The 17472-nt window shown below is 44.2% G+C and overlaps 1 protein-coding gene across 1 annotated transcript in view; it reads right to left on the bottom strand.

Moving 5' to 3' along the window:
- Positions 1–13308: 13308 nt before the first annotated feature.
- RAB31 (RAB31, member RAS oncogene family) overlaps positions 13309–17472 on the bottom strand; it is a 154977-nt gene continuing 150813 nt past the window's right edge. The window contains exon 7 of the mRNA XM_007974664.3: positions 13309–16920. Coding sequence (XP_007972855.1) covers positions 16826–16920 — 95 coding nt within the window. The 3' untranslated portion in view covers positions 13309–16825. The remainder of the gene's footprint in view (positions 16921–17472) is intronic.

The raw sequence follows: 17472 nt of genomic DNA, 5'->3' as shown, positions 1-17472 counted from the left end.
CTCCATTGTTAACATCTTACATTACTTTGGTATGTTTGTCACAACTAAGGAACCAACATTGACATATTATTATTAACTAAAACCCATACTTTATTTGGATTCCATTAGTTTTTCCCTAACATCCTTTTTTCCCTTTGTTCCAGGACCCCATCCAGAATACCAAGTTATACTTCATTGTCATGTTTCCTGAGGCTTCTCTGAGCTGTGACAGCTTCTCAGACTTTCCTTTCTTGATCATCTTGACAGTTTTGAGAAGTTCTGGTCAGATATTTTGAAAAATGTCCCTCAATTGGGGTTTGTCAGGTGCATTTCTCATGGTTAGACCAGAGTTATGTGTTTTCAGAAGGAAGACCACAGAGGTAAAGTGTCATTTTCATCAACTTCATCATAAATTAAACATATCAAGGGTTGATACTATCAACATGACTTATCACTGATGATGTTGACCTTGACCACTTGGCTGAGGTGGTGTTTGTCAGGTTTCTCCAGAGTCAATGATTTTACTGTGAATAATTTTACCCTTTCCTTACTGTATGTACCCTTTGGAAGGAAGTCACCCTGCAGAGCCCATGCCCAAGGGTGGAGATTATGCTCTACTTCTTTGAGGGCGGAGTATCCACAGAAATGATTTGGAATTCTTCTGTTTGGGAGATTTGCCTCTCCCCAATAATTTGTTAATTCCATCATTTATTAATATCAGTGTGGATTGTGGGTATTTATTTATTTATTGAGACGGAGTCTCGCTCTGTTGCCCAGGTTGGAGTGCAGTGGCATGATCTCGGCTCACTGCAAGCTCCACCTCCTGGGTTCAAGCGATTCTCCTGCCTCAGCCTCCTGAGTAGCTGGGACTACAGGCGCCCGCCACCACGCTTGGCTGATTTTTTGTAATTTTAGTAGAGACGGGTTTTCGCTGTGTTAGCCAGGATGGTCTCGATCTCCTGACCTCATGATCTGCCTGCCTCGGCCTCCCAAAGTGCTGGGATTACAGGTGTGAGCCACTGCGCCGGCTGATATGGGTATTATGGGTATTTATTTTGTACTTTGGGTTATAATCCAATACTATTATTTTCTGCTCAAATTGTCAGCTTTGGTCATTAAGAGCTCTTTCTGATGGCTTCTATGTCCTATTTGATATACACCTGCTGGTTTGCTTTGTAAGCACTTCCTTACTTTCTGGCTCTACAAGATACTTCTGGTTCATCCTGTATATTCACTACCCCAGCTGTAGAATCATCCATTTCTAGGTTTTTTAAAACTGGGGAATAGTATTTAGAAACCAAGACCTGGCCGGGCGCACTGGTTCACGCCTGTAATCCCAGCACTTTAGGAGGCCGAGGCGGGCGAATCACGAGGTCAGGAAATTGAGACCATCCTGGCTAACACGGTGAAACCCTGTCTCTACTAAAAATACAAAAAATTAGCCGGGTGTGGTGGCGGGCGCCTGTAGTCCCAGCTAATGGGGAGGCTGAGGCAGGAGAATGGCGTGAACCCGGGAGGCGGAGCTTGCAGTGAGCTGAGATCGCGCCACTGCACTCCAACCTGGGCAACAGAGCAAGAATCTGCCTCAAAAAAAAAAAAAAAAAAAAAAAAGAAACTAAGACCTAGGCTAGGTGTGTTCCTTGATGTTGGGTATCATTGTCTCTAGACCCTCCCAGTGAACACGATTAGGAAGTATATACCTACATGTATGTGTAAATATATGTATGTATAGTAACCCTTGCATATACACAAATTATAATTACTTCTATATCTGCTTACCAGTGTCTATATTAAGCTAATCATGAGTTCATACTGATGTCCTCAAGTCTAATTCAGTACCATGTGGCTCCTTTCAGCCTTTCTTGCTTGTCTGTAACCTACTCCAAAAGTGACTTGGTTCCCATCATCCACCAACCATTTACCTATTTGCCCAATCCCAGTATGCATGTAGAATGGTTTCAGAATAGTAGACCTGTACCTGCATGACTAGCAACTTTATCAACTAGAACACAGTGCTTATATATAGTTCCTTTTATCTTTAGTTTTATAGTTTCCAGCATTTCTAAAGTTACTTTACGTCAGCACTTCTTTCCCCCGACACGTTCAGTGAAGTTATATCACACATTTGTAATATAGTTAAAGTCATGCACCACATAATGACATTTGGTCAGTGATGGACTGCACATACAACAATGGTCCCATAAGATGATAACAGAACTGAAAAATTCCTATTAGCTAGTGGCATCATAGCTGCCCTAATGCCATGGCAAAATTACTTTATTTTTAAAATAAATTTAGTGGGTACACTAAGGGTACAGTGTTTATAAAGTACACAGTTTATAAAGTACACAATAATATACAGGCATGTCTCAGGCTTTTACATTCACCGCTCACTCACTGACTCACCCAGAGCAACTTTCTATGTATGGAAAGTACCCTATGAAGGTGTACCATTTTAATCTTTTTTTTTTTGAGACAGAGTTTCGCTCTTGGGGTTCAGGCTGGAGTGCAATGGCGTGATCTTGGCTCACTGCAACCTCTGCCTCCCAGTTCAAGTGATTCTTCTGCCTCAGCCTCCCAAGTAGCTGGGATTACAGGTGCCCACCATCACACCTGGCTATTTTTGTATTTTTAGTAGAGACAGAGTTTCACCATGCTGGCCAGGCTAGTCTTGAACTCCTGACCTCAGGTGATCTGCCTGCCTCTGCCTCCCAAAGTGCTGGGATTATAGGCGTGAGCCACCACGCCCAGCCATTTCAATCTTTTATAGCATATTTTTACTGCACCTTTATATGTTTAGATATGGATTAGGCACACAAATACCATTAAGTTAAAATTGCCTACAGTATTCAGTACGGTAACATGCCCTAGGGGCTCATGGCCTAGGAACAATAGGCTCTCCCATCTAGGTTTGTGTAAGTACACTCTATGATGTTCACACCATGACAAAATCACCTAATGACACATTTTTCAGAATGTGTCCCTGTCATTAAGAGATGCATGACTGTTCATTCTTTTTTTTTCTTTTCTTTTTTTGAGACAGGGTCTCACTTTGTTGCCCAGTCTGGAGTGCAGTGGTGTGAACACAGGCTCACTGTAACCTCAACCTCCCAAACTCAAGCAATCCTGCCACCTCAGTCCCCCAAGTAGCTGGGACTACAGTTGTGCACCACTACGCCTGGCTAATTTTTGTATTTTTTTTTTGTAGAGACAGGGTATCACTACGTTACCCAGGCTATGACTGTATATTCTTTTGTCACAATCTGCATTTCATCCTAGAATCCTGTTCTGTTGGTTGATTTTTTTCAAATTTGCATATATTATTTTATGCTGTGGAGTCCTTTGGGTTTTGACAAATGGATGGTTTTGTTTGTTTGTTTGTTTTGACGGAGTTTTACTCCTGTCACCCAGGCTGGAGTGCAATGGCATGATCTTGGCTCACTGCAAGCTCCACCTCCTGGGTTCAAGCGATTCTCCTGCCTCAACGTCTCAAGCAACTGGGATTACAGGCGTCTGCCACCATGCTCAGCTAATTTTTTGTGTTTTTAGTAGAGACAGGGATTCACCATGTTGGCCAGGCTGGTCTCGAACTCCTGACCTTGTGATCCTCCCACCTTGGCATCCCAAAGTGCTGGGATTACAGGCGTGAGCCACTGCTCCCAGCCAATGGATGGTATTATTAACCACCACTACAGTACCATACAGAATAGTTTCATAGCCCTAAAAAAATATGTGCTTCACTTAGTCAACCCTCATCCTTCTGCAAACCCCCGGCAACCACTGATTTGCTCATTGTCTCTACAGTTTTGTCTTTCCAGAATGTCATAAAATGGAATCATACAGTATGCAACCTTCTCAGATTGACTTCACCTAGCAATACACATTTAAGGCATTCCCATGTTGTTTTGTGTATTGTTTCTTTCATCACTGAATAAAAAAATTATCCATTTAGTTAAACTCTGAAAAGCAGATCTTAGGACAAAAATTTGAGTGCAAGTAGTTTATTTGGGAGATAATCCCAGGAGACATCAGAGGAGGATTTAGGAGGTGATCAAGTCAGTTGCCACGGTGCACAACTGAAGCTCACGCCCAAGGCAAGCTGAGAGGGAGTAATGCCAACTCTCTAGCCTTCGTTGGAACATTTTGTCTCGGGGCAGTAAGCCTGGCACCTCTGCTTGCCCTAGGCACAGACCCTGCATGTCCCCACAACCACCCTGAAAGAATCACAGGTGTTTGCAGTGAGCAGTCATCTGAGAATAGAGGCCAGTGCTGAGAAACTGTGCTTGGAGAGGGCACCTGCAATGTCTGTTACAAGAGGTGAGCAATAGTAGCAGAAGAAAGATTTCTCTTCTAGATTCCACTCTAAAGAGTCTGAAAATCTAACTGAGGATCGCTGGGTACCCTGCCAAGATAGAGCTGTGAGCAGTGGTCCTACTCTGACCACTTCTGACTTTCTAGTCTAATGTTTAAAGCTCTCTGGTGTGAGTATTTACTGAAAAATTCCATTTGGAGCTGCTTTGGTAAGATTCAGGGTAGGTGTAAGTTTGTTGATGTTTTAATACAAATATGCTACTAAAAAGACCTAACAAATGCACATGACTGCTGGCCATAGTTCATGGTGTAAAGACGTTGCTCTCTGCTTGCTGTTCTTTGAATCTATCAGCGCCCACCTTCCAAAGAAGCCAGACAAGTGAGCAGACTGCTAAAGGCTACACCTGCCTTCAGAACAAATGGAGCCACAGTGGAGTGGAGCAGGTAGAAAGAAGCAAAGCAGCAGGCCCCAGGAATCATCTTTTAGTGTGTTGTAGCTTCGATGTTCAGACAATGTTTAGATGTTCAGACAGACGGTCAATACTGACCTTCCTGGGAAGGGCCCGAGCTCATTCTCACCATAAGTGAATGTGGCATTCAGTGGGCCCTTAATGCATGAATGAATAAAGGCATGGATGGATTACAGCTTGTCTAATGGAAAACACCTGAAGATGGTTTATACTAAAACACTTAAATAAACAAATATTTTTGCTAAAATGACCTTTATGAACATCTGGGAGACCACCATCTCCACCTCAGCCTCTGAGTAAAGAGAAAGAAGAATCACTGTATATTGTGTGTATCAAAACATCACTATGTACCCCATAAATTTGTACAATTATCATGTGTAATTTAAAAAAATAAAATAAAGGAAATTGGAGAGAGGGGGAAGGCGCTATTCCCATGTTTCCAATACATCCAAAGTTTAAGATCATAATATTGAAAAATAAATGTTTAAACCAAAAAAAGAGTAAAATGTCACAGATTAACACAGTCCTGTCAGCACCACACATTCAATGAAATGATGTCATATGGTTCAAATCTCTCTTTCCCAGTCCAAATATAGGCTTCTTGAGGGTGAGATATGCCTACAGTCTTTACATCCCATTGTGGAATAACCCAGACACTCAATGAAAACTTGCACAATAGGATCAAAGTGCCCATATCTTGTGAGTTTTTCTTTTTTGACTCACGAAGGAAATCACAATTAACTTCCTGGTCTCCTGCTACAACACTGAGTGTAGAAAAGAAAAACGACATTTTAATACTAGACTCATGATGTTCAGTGGAAAGAATGCACTATCTCTGGTAAACACGATTTGACCCTAACTTGTAGGCTAACCTGCTGCCCCTAATTCTGTCGTGACTATGATTCCTCCTGGGGATATCCAGGAAAGCCTCCTAAAATTGCTTCCCAGCCTCCGATGCAGAGTGGTATATTGCCAGGCAGAGAGGAGCCTTCCAGTTAGGAGAAAGCAACCAGGGTGAGACATGGGCAGGAGCAGGGACCCTGGGCAGCAGTGGGGCCGGGATGGAGGCTGGGCTAAATGAAAGGGGCATTTCACCACAGGTTACAGAGTTGCAATTTTACTTAATTTGCAAGAAGAGTCTCACAGAAAGTTTTCAGGAAATGATAGGATTTGCTCTGTACCTGTATCACTCCCTGCTAGAATATTCTATGCTAGCTCTGAGAGTCAAAGATAACATTCAAAGACATCTATTGAGAAACTATCACAATAATCAAGATAGAACATATTAAAAGCCTATGCTAGGACAGTGGAAAGAAGGTGAAAAGGTTTGAGAAATTCAGAAATAGAATTTCCATGGTTTGGTCAGTGCTTGAGAGGAGCTGAAACTGGCTCTCAAATTTGAAGCCTGAGCCTCTGAGAGAATGCAGCACAGGATGGCATTGCTAACAAGGTGCAACACCATTTGCATGCCAGAGGGGACTTCAGCACACCCGTTCCGCAGCTGGAAATCAAGCTCTGATCTCCGGAAAGCAGTCAGGCTAGACAATAGTTTAGAAGCAGCCAGACACCCAGAGGCAACAGTTGAAGCCATAAAGTTGGATGAAATCAGAAGGAAGGTGGTGTACTGAGGAGGAATAGGAACACACATTTGCAGGAGGTACCTGCATTTAAGCTCTAAGAAGAGCCAGCAAAGGAAAATGAAAAGGGCAGTAAAAGGAGTGCAGAAACCACAAAGCCAGCTTCTGGGCTGGAGAAGGAGTGTCCAGGAGGGAGGGAGGGGCCCACAGCGTTACCTGCCCTCCGGGAGTGGAGAGTGGAAAGAGGGGACAGGCTTTGAAAGTGCAGAGCTGGGGGAGGGACCGAATTCAGGTGATCAAGTGACTACATCATGATTCTCATTTAAGAATTTATTTAGTGAGAAGGGAAGAGAGGGTAGCTTGGAGGAGAAAAAAAGACAGCTGATCAAAACTAGAGAAGATTTATGCCTATAGGTATGTTGATGGGGGGGTGTAAAACAGTGCAGGGGTGATTTTAAGATGAAAATAAAAACAAATAAGCAAAAAGCTTGGGGCGTGCCTTAGCAATGAGAGAAAACGTATGCGCACATCCAGAGAGAAGCGAAGTGAAGGAGAACCGACAAAGCTGCCACCTACAGTCTGCCAGACCCACCTGGGGACACCAGTTTGGGCACTGGGTTCTCAGAAGCTAATTCAGGGCCTCAGACCCTACAAAGTCAAGATGGCTGGATGGACCCTGATGCATGAGTCATTTCAAAAAAGCCAGTTAAGAGCTTCACTGAGGGTTGAGTAATGATTTCAACATCAAGGTCAGGGATACAGAAAAGATAAATCAAGCTGCCCAAGCAGTAGGGTCAAGGAGAGTCACCCCAGCAGTTTTGGATCAGACCTTCTCATCAAAGCAGCAAGTCTCCTTTAATTGGGTGATTCAGCTCTTCCAGCCTGAGCTGGTTAACCCTTAACTCCCCTGTTAGAACTTACTCTTGAGATGCAAGAATGGGTTTTGGAATAGGACACAGGACGGACCTCCACATAAATGCACTTGCCCTCCTTACGTCCCTTAAGCCCTCCATGCTCCTTCTGTAAAAGGAGAACAATTTCGTATCTATCTCAGATTTGTTTTGCGGATAAAATGAAATACAGTTTAAAAGTAGCTCCTGGGAAATTTTCACTCACCATGGATCTCCTTTTCTTCATTCTTTGACTATGTGCAGCACTTACAATGAGAGGAAAGAAAGGAGAAAACAGTAGTAGCTAATCTTGGACTTCTGTCTCCCTTGATCAGAAAGTCGTGGGTAACTTTCTTAACCTCCTGTGTCTGGGTTTCCTCACTTGTAAAGTGGAGATAATGGTGTCTGCCTCATAAAGGCTGTTGTAAAGATAAAAAGAGATAATATGATGCAAAGCCCCTAGAACTGCGTCTGGCACACAGCAAGCCCCTGTATTCATGTTGGCTGTAACTGTTTTTGAGTTCTTACTTGGTGCCAGGGTCACAACAATTCTTCTGTAGCATCGACCCCACGGCTCCACTTGGGAGGCACCATGAGTGTGTCGCCTTCCATGTGAACAGCATTCCCAAGAGCTGCCCGGGGCTCCCCATGCGAGAGCCTCATCACACGCACCCTCTCACTTGGTCCTCAGGACACACCTAGGGACAAATACCACAGGCTGACAATACTTTGTACTTTGGGGGCAGATGTTTTCAGAATTCAGAACTTTGGATTTTACAAAGTAAAACAGTATATCTATCACAGAACATTCCAGCAGTCGGGGGAGGATCCTATCATCAAATACAGTAGCATTTCTGCAGCTAGACACACAAATACTCACTCCTGGTTGGATAAATAATGATTATAGCTAGCGTCACTTCAGTTCAGGTTTGGTCCTGCTGCCAAATGGGTCCATGTCAAACTCAAGGGAAAAAAAATCTGTTTAGAAAGTTTTTTGGATTCTAGAAGTGTGTATATGTGTGCTTATGAATTACTGCCTGCATTTTACATATGAGGAAACTGAGGCTTAGAGGGACCAATCTGCCAAAGCTCTCACTGCCAGCAAATTACAGAGCTGGGAGTCAGACGCAGGTGGTCTGACTCTAGATCTCTTAATCTCATCTGCACACTGCATTGCCTCCCAAAAAAAGAAAAAGGAAGAGAACAAAAAAGAATGTACCAACTAAAAACCACAATGAGATACCATCTCACGCCAGTCAGAATGGTGGTTATTAAAAAGTCAGGAAACAATAGATGCTGGCAAGGCTGTGGAGAAATAGGAACGCTTTTACACTGTTGGTGAGAGTGTTAGTTCAACCATTGTGGAAGACAGTGCGACGATTCCTCAAGGATCTAGAACCAGAAATACCTTTTGACTCAGCAATCCCATTGCTGAGTATATACCCAAATGATTATAAATCATTCTACTATAAAGACACACACACCCCCCTATGTCTATTGCAGCACTATTTACAATAGCAAAGACCTGGAACCAACCCAAATGCCCATCAATGATAGACTGGATGAAGAAAATGTGGCACATATACACCATGGAATACTATGCAGCCATAACAAAGAATGAGTTTGTGTCCTTTTCAGGGACATGGATGAAGCTGGAAGCCATCACTCTCAGCAAACTAACACAGGAACAGAAAACCAAACACTGCATATTCTCACTCATAGTGGGAGTTGGACAATGAGAACACACAGACACAGGGAGGGGTACAACACACACCAGGGCCTATTGTGGGGTGGGGGGTAAAGGGGAGGGACAACATTAGAACAAATACCTAATGCGTGCGGGGCTTCAAACCTAGATGATGGGTCAATAGGTGCAGCAAACCACCGTGGCACGTGTATACCTTGGTAACAAACCTGCACATTCTGCACATGTATTCTGAAACTTAAAGTACCAAAAAAACAAATAAATAAATAAATAAAGAAGAACTAAAAAAAAGAAAGTAGCAACTAAGAGGACAGGGAAAAGGAACCCTTCCCGGCTTCAGGGCAAAGGCTGAAGCCTATGGCGTCATCATAACCACTCAGTTCCCTGTCCTAAGTGTCTTGCAAACAGTATTTTCACTTCACGTTGACATTAACCTCGTGATGTGGATACTATTCCCATTTTACAAGAGGTAACTGAGGTTCACAGAAACCAAGTAACTTGCTCAGAAACATTTGATGAATAAGGGGTGGGGCTGACTCCCCGGTCTCTGGTTCCTACCCATGTGGTCAGAGTGCCTCCTCCAGTCACGCTGCCTTGTCTGCAGTTGAAAGAACTCCTCATTCTTGCCATTCTCAGTTGTCTTGTCTTTCCCCTTCTCTTTGTTCCCTCCTTTGTAAGTCTGGTAATTGCAGAAATCTCATGGAGCATGAAAAACTAGTCCACCACCCGACTCACAGTAGCACTCAATAAACACTTGTTGGATGGATGGACGGATGGACAATTTTACAAAGATAGGTGATAAGGTGCTTATCCAGGAACTCATGAGTTTTCTGTCCCCCAACACACCCTCCCTCATTGCCAGATGTATAGTAGGTTAGACCAGAATGATCCCACATCCCAGTGTGTGCAGAACTAGCCTTTACTCCTGCTGTCCCAGCAGCGCTTTTCACTCTCTAAAGTGTCCCAGAGTAGGGGAAGAGTCTGGAACTAAACAGAAGATTCAGGAACCTAAAAGGGCAAGCCTGGGTGAAGTTGCTGTAAAGACACACTCCACCCACCACCCTCCTCCCACTGGCTGCAGCAAGAAAAGCACTGGAGAGGCCCAGGCAGCTGACACTCAGATGTCATCTAGGTAAGGCCCTGGAAGGCAGGCCCAGCCCCAGCTCTCCAAAAGGGATCCAGTCCCAGCTCTCCACCACCTCCTGGAAGGGGACCCACCTCCAGTTCTCCACCACCTCCTGGAAAAGGACCCAGCCCCAGGTTTTCACCACCTCCTGGAAGGGACCCATCTCCAGCTCTCCACCACTTCCTGGAAGGGGACCCATCTCCAGCTCTCCACCACCTCCTGGAAAGGGACCCAGCCCCAGCTTTTCACCACCTCCTGGAAGGGACCCATCTCCAGCTCTCCACCACCTCCTGGAAGCAGGGCTGAGCACTGGGCCCCACCCAGGCTGTTACCATGGAGCCATAGCTATGAAGCTAGGAGGTTCACACTCCCATCCAGTATCTCCCAGGTGCTCTAAATGGGGCATGGAAGTGAACCCAGGGAGCCAAGTGTGTACGATGCGGGGACAGAGAGACCACTGTGGACCCTGTGACTAGAGGTGAGAGTGGGCACGGGGCTGATCACCAGAGACCAGGCTGGATGACTCAGACCTTCACAGAAGGCAAGAGGTGCCAATGAGGGGCAGCAATTAGCACATCCCCTCCCTGTGGGTGCAATAAGCCCTCCAGAAGCTTCAACACGTCCTTCTTACCCATTCACTCATCCTGGAAGAAAGGGCAGAGGGTTACATCCTGACAACAAGCTGAAGCCTAAGACAATAGAAGCCACTGTGAACAACTGGAAGACTACATTCAGCTTTCTGCATCAGACAGAATGGGGCTCGTGCCACATCATGAGGCCATCAAGCAGCACATGGAGGGGCCCACCTGGTAAGGAACGAAGGCTTCCTGCCAACAGCCAGTGAGTGAGCCACCTCAGCAGCAGAATCCCAGCCCCAGTCAAGCCTTCAGATGACTGCAGCCCCAGATGACATCTGAAGACCCCAACCAGAACCACCTAGCTAAGCCATTTTCAATTTCCTGCCCTCAGAAACTGTAAGATGATAATTGTTTATTGTTTTATGCCAATTTAAGTTTGGGGCAAAACAAATGTGTTTTGCAGTAATAGATAATATTTGTGTTATACGCACACACATAAAGGTAAAATTTATTTCCAGAAATAGAAAAATAGAATTAGTGTTGGGCAGGCCGAGGAGGGTGGATCACGAGGTCAGGAGATTGAGACCATCCTGGCTAATATGGTGAAATCCCATCTGTACTAAAAATACAAAAAATTAGCCGGGTGTGGTGGTGGGCGCCTGTAGTCTCAGCTACTCAGGAGGCTGAGGCAGGAGAATGGCATGAACCTGGGAGGCAGAGCTTGCAGTGAGTGGAGATTGCGCCACTCACTCCAACCTGGGCGACAGAGTGAGACTCCATCTCAGAAAAAATAAAATAAAATAAATAAAATAAAAAAGAAAAAAAAATACAATTAGTGGCTCATAGGATATGATAATTTCAAATGTTTTTGACATACATTGCCAAGCTGCTTTCTAGAAAGATTATAGCAATTTGTACTCTAACCAGCATATATGGGACTGCCTATTTTCAGGATACCAGGCAACACCTGGTGTTATCTTTTCAGTTTTTTAATAGAACACTGGAATGGAAGGGAGAAGATGGCTTCACATATGTACAAAAAGCCAGTTGCTGCAGTTAGGTCTAGAAACTTGAGACGAGACACTCTTGGAGATGAATGCTCACGAAATTGGGATGAAGTCTCTCTCCTCTTCCAACCTACAAGTCTTGCTCTCTGGACAACACCTGCTAGAACAGGAACTATTTGAAGGAACAGGAACTATTTAGAGCAACCACAGGGGATGCTGGCGTCCAGCTGAACACAGACTGAGCTCCTTGTCCTCGCTCTCCAGGGCCCCCTCAATCCACCAGAGTTGTTTTGTAAAAATGTGCCAGTTGCCATGAAGGCCTCCCAGCCTCAGCGCATAACTCCTCAGACACTGGTTCTATTAAACATACCCCGAGGTGAGACGCAACAGTCCTGCGGGAGGGGGTAGTGGAAACCCTGTGCGGAGTGCTGTGGACAGAGCAAGTCTGGGCTGCACAAAATCTGCCATCTGCATCCAGTCACAGGATGATTTCCAAAACCATCTCCCAAAGTTGCTATACACAGGTAACTGCTTCTTAGTAAATGCCAAAGAAAGGCATGTTTTCTCATAAAATTGGAACACCGGGTCTCTTGTTGGTGGTGGGTGTTTCTAGTTTGATTACATATCGGAAGCATTTCCTAGCAGGGGCCTCGGACAGCGTCTCCAATGCTGAGAACATGGAAGTGCTGCTTCTCTCCTCTTCACCTCCCACTTTCCCAGTTATCTAGATGTCAAATGAAGCTCTGCAGAGAAAACATAAGCCCCGCAAGGGCATGAATGTGAAAGTGTGTGTGTGTGTTTGTTGGTGGCAGGTAGTGGGGGCTGAGACAATGGAGGAGAGGGGATGGGAGTGAGTATACCTCATCAAAGTAACTGACTTGGCAAATACACTTATGAAATCTTTCTTGCATGTTAAAGAAGTCACCCTCATCCTTTGTTGTTTCTTGTCTCCACTCCCCTTCCTCTCTGAAAAACAAAACACACAGAAAAATATAAAGGCGAATAAAACACACACGTTGAAATGATCGAATGTTATCCTTTTGTCAAATTGGCTTCATATTTCTATCATGAAGTAAATCCTACAAATGACAGATAGTTACTTTGCTCTCCCTGATCCTGTTCACTTCTCTGCCTCCCCTCAGGTAAGGACCATCATGAAGTTCATGTTTTAATTTCTAATTCTTTTAGCACACAAACACATTCAAAAACAATGTCTGTTGTTCTATGTGAGTTGACATGCATTAGTACTTACTCAGCTTGCTTTATTCACTCAGCCAGGGCCACAGGTTGGTTGCCCAGGCTGTGCACTGCAGTTCCTGAGGGTTGCATTCATACAGGCCACTATGATGGCTCTCTTGGGGGTGTGCAGGATAGCAGCCTGCACTCCAAATTCTGTTTTTGAGATCCACGTTGATGCCTGAGAGTGAGTTCATTTTCAGTACCTGATAGTTCTCATCATGTGGCTGGGCCGCATTTCATTTTTCCATTTCCTTAGTGGAAGGCAACATTTTGCTATTGCAAACAGTGTTTCAGAGAACATCCTTATGCATGTCTGCATATGTACAGGTGCACACATTTCCCTGGGGAATCATCATTCTCTGTTTGAGTTAACTGATTTTTAAAACATGATTCTACTGAACATTGTAATAAGAAAAAGACAAACGATAAAACTTAAAATATTTATTAGTATGAATCAGTGTGTGTTAAACCAAAAATAACAGATACAGTTGGGCATTGTTGATGGAAATGCTTTACTACAGAACAGAATACATGGCGGAAAGGTCCTAGCTGACTGCAGCGGTGTCTTGTATGTGCAAGAGCTGGGTCCGGCCCAGACAGAAGCTCTTTACAAAAACATGAGAAAAGGGAGCAGTTTGCACAACAGGGCAGCGCCATCGGATTATGGGGTCTGGTTTCGAAATGATGTTAAAACAGTAAGCTAGATACCCAATCGGTCTGAATACAGCTCAGAGCCCTTTAGTTTCTAAGCTAGCTCACCATTCAACTTGCCATGAGCATTGAAGAACAGTGAGAACCGAAGCCCACACAAAAAAGCTCAGTTTCAGCCATCACATGTCAAGGTCCTTGATTGTAGAGGAAATATTTCAGTCATCCAAACCTTTCTCAGAAAATGAACTGAGTTTCCACTGGGGCACAGCCCTTATTGTTAGCTAAAAGTTAGTTTTGGGCCTTCAACCTTTTGGTCTGCAAGGTAACGTCATATTCAACAGCCTAATGTGCCATTTTTAACCATAAAATGGCAAGTCAATTATGTGGCGACGTAAAATGCTTGCACAACTCCACTGCCATTCTCAGAGATTTCCACTGGGAAGTCATCCCTCTGAGAAGCCATGTCTACCTTATATTAACACATGGCTAGGGGCCAAACTCAGCCAGTGAAATGGATTATATGTCGCGGTAACACATATACAATCATATTTACACAGATACACACTCATGCCACGCATGAAAGAAAAAAAAAAAGGGAGAAGGAACACATTTTGGAAAACGATGCCAAGGATGCTACATCACATAAAACTACATGACGTTTTTTTAGCAACAGTAATTTCCAGGCCTTTACATAATGTTATGTGGTTATGATTCAATTATTAGACAGCCAGGAAGTAATCCCGAGCCAAAACAAAGGAAGGCTGTAAAGCCCCATTGTAGACAAGGCCTCAGCATCCACAGAGAAGATACAATGTTTATGTGAATCCCAGTGTGCCCAAGTGTGATCTCTCTTCACCGACTGCTCTGAGTGCTGATGAGAATATATATATAGTCCTCCGACTGGCTTGAATAGCTAAGGTAATACAGAAAGGTAACAGAGTGGTTTCATACCCTCATGTGCTTTTGAAATAAAACCATGGGCTCATGTGTGGCTAAGACTAGACATTTTATGCAAAACACAACCACTGCAAACCCAGCCCAAAGATGCAAAACTCTCAGCTAGGATACTTACCACTTAGCTGAAAACCTGAACAGCTCTCAAGAGATAAACCCAGGTTCTCAGGGAAAACTGGATGAGGAAAGGTTACAAAATAAGCCTGCATGTCAGCTGGAAAGAGATCACTTCAATTTTCAACTCGGTTTTTTTTTTTTTTTTTTACCTTTGGCAAGGGTATGATCACTTCTTGGCCTGCAAGCACAATCATGCCAACCATTAATGTGGACAAGGTGGAAAAAACCCTAAAAATCCCTGCAAAAGGTCTTGCCAAGACATCCAAATGCCACTTGCTAACAGTTTCTGAGGTACCTATTTGGGAGAGCCAAATGGAACTCTTGAAGCAAAATAAATGTTTTCCAACCTTCACATCCTAACACTGTCAATGAACTCTCTTAAGTTGAGTGACAGGGAGGCGTGCTGAGTAACTGAAGTGCCAGGTCTTTAATCCAAGCAGCTCACGATCTCTTTCCTGACTTTCACAATATAGATTGTCAATAAAGGTTAGCAGTCCCTTGAATGCTCATGGCAAAGAAGGTACCAGCTGACCCTGGTTAGCACACAGCATGATTAACCATTTCTGAGCACCAATCCTAATGTTCTTTAAGAATCACCCCCTAATATAAGCCCTGGCAGGAAATCAACTGCCTCTTGATCCCAACTTTTTATGAACGTTAGAATGGTAATAGAATCAGCCGGGCGCGGTGGCTCAAGCCTGTAATCCCAGCACTTTGGGAGGCCGAGACGGGCGGATCACGAGGTCAGGAGATCGAGACCATCCTGGCTAACACGGTGAAACCCCGTCTCTACTAAAAAATACAAAAAACTAGCCAGGTGAGGTGGCGGGCGCCTGTAGTCCCAGCTACTCGGGAGGCTGAGGCAGGAGAATGGCGTAAACCCGGGAGGCGGAGCTTGCAGTGAGCTGAGATCCGGCCACTGCACTCCAGCCTAGGCGACAGAGCGAGACTCCGTCTCAAAAAAAAAAAAAAAAAAGAATCAGTTCTCTTCCTTTCCACACTTTTTTGTCCTTTACTTCCTTTGGATTCAAACATCTTTAATTAACTGAGCAGACAGGGAATCTGAAAAGGAAGGTTTTCATCAAAGCCCAGTCTCAGTTCCTCGGCATTCCAGGGTCAGGCCTCTGGTTAGCCCTAAAACCCTTCTCCTCAAGCTAGAAACATAAAAATACTTTTTCTGATTTTGTAGTTTTTTTGGGTCTAGAATTTTAAAGTACTGATACTTCCTCTGGCTGGCTTTCCTGTAACCTATTATTAATTGCTATTATTAGAATTTTGCCCAATGATTTAGATTCAAACATTAAATTTAATTCCAGTTAATTCTCTTCCCCTAGATATGACATCAAGAGATATTCTCTTAGTAAAGTAATACCATGTGCATTAAACTTCTCTAAGACAGAAGGAACGTATTCCTGTGGAGGGGATGCACGTCAGGTGGTCTCTTGAATAACGTGTATATCCTGCATCTAATCACTCTTTCAAACTAGGCCACCCGATCCCAAAATTATACGCAATAATTTAGTTTGATTTGGTTTGTTTGGGTATATATCACCATAACTTAGAGAAATGTTCACCAATTCAAAGTGGTGTAGACTACAGTTTCTAATACACTTTTCCTGGCTTCTTTAATAGCTGAAGTCTCAGTCTGAGTGACGCTCCACTGACACTTCTCTGATTTCCTTCTGAAAAGTAATAAATAAAGGCTTGCTTCCAAAGCTAGCTAAAAACTAACCTCCTGAATTGAATTTGCCTTTCAGTGAAGGTTGGTTAGGTAACAAAGGCAATGACATTGAAGTAGTTACTGGAATTTGGATAGGCAGCACAGGAAATCCGAGTGGAACACCACTTTAGAATCCCACACACATAATAAGGCAGTAAGACTTCTGTACATCCAAGAATTTTTAAAGGTTTTTTCCTTTTTTTCTTTTTCTTTTTTTTTTTTTTTTTTTTAGCAAAAATGCAACTACTTCCCTTCTGTGTGCATTTCATACACTAAAGGCCATTCTGTGGTGGTGTGGTGGGTTTTCCCAGGGTTTTCTAAAATCATTTTCAGGAACATTTCCTGCCCCGCACCCTGCAGGTCTTCCAGGATGCAAAGCCAGTGTGCTCACTCTTCTCAAAGTGAGGTGCCAGGCCACCGAGCATAGCGTCCTTCAGCAGCGCACAGGATGTGGGCTCTGGCTTCTTCAACTACCACGTACCACGGACCACGGCCCTTGGGTCAACAGCACCGGCGGCTGGCTTGACTGGTTGGCTTCACAAGTTTGATCCCGTTGTTTCCATTTTCATGGGGGTCCAGGGGTGGGATCTGGCGGCCTAGAACAAAAAGGAGGCCAAGGGTGAGTTCCCTTTCCCACAGCCAACACTGCACACACAGATTTTCACCCAGCTTCAACACTCCTGCTTAATGTTTGGGCTGTGCAGAAAATAGAGGTGCTCCCGGAGGGGCTCCTTTCTCCTTCCTTCCTTTCCTCCCTCCCTTCCTTCTTCCTATCCTTTCCTCCCTAGTTCTGCTGCATGAAGCCTAATTCATGAGCTTAGGAAGTTCAGGTGAGGAACAGTCCAGCAGTTTCCCGATGGTGTGGATTTCCTGGGCTAGGAAGATCCACTCCTGGGGGCAGTTCCCACCCAGCCTCCGCTCATCAGCGCACTCTTCCCTCCCTGCCTTCCCACAGACCCGTCCTGATTTACTGAGCAGCTTTCATGGTACCGTGACTTCAACAGTAACATCTTTTCTGCTTCTCAAAATAGATATGGATTTGAATTGTAATCTTCCTAGCAATGTCATTTACTAACACTCAGCTCATCATCCCTTGTCCTGCCAAGGCATTTAGATCATTAACTGGAAAGCCCTACAGAGACACTTTT

The sequence above is a fragment of the Chlorocebus sabaeus genome, chromosome 18 (assembly GCF_047675955.1).
Source record: "Chlorocebus sabaeus isolate Y175 chromosome 18, mChlSab1.0.hap1, whole genome shotgun sequence".
Taxonomy (NCBI): domain Eukaryota; kingdom Metazoa; phylum Chordata; class Mammalia; order Primates; family Cercopithecidae; genus Chlorocebus; species Chlorocebus sabaeus.
Note: the sequence above shows the minus strand (reverse complement) of the source record. Positions and strands in the feature narration are given on the sequence as shown.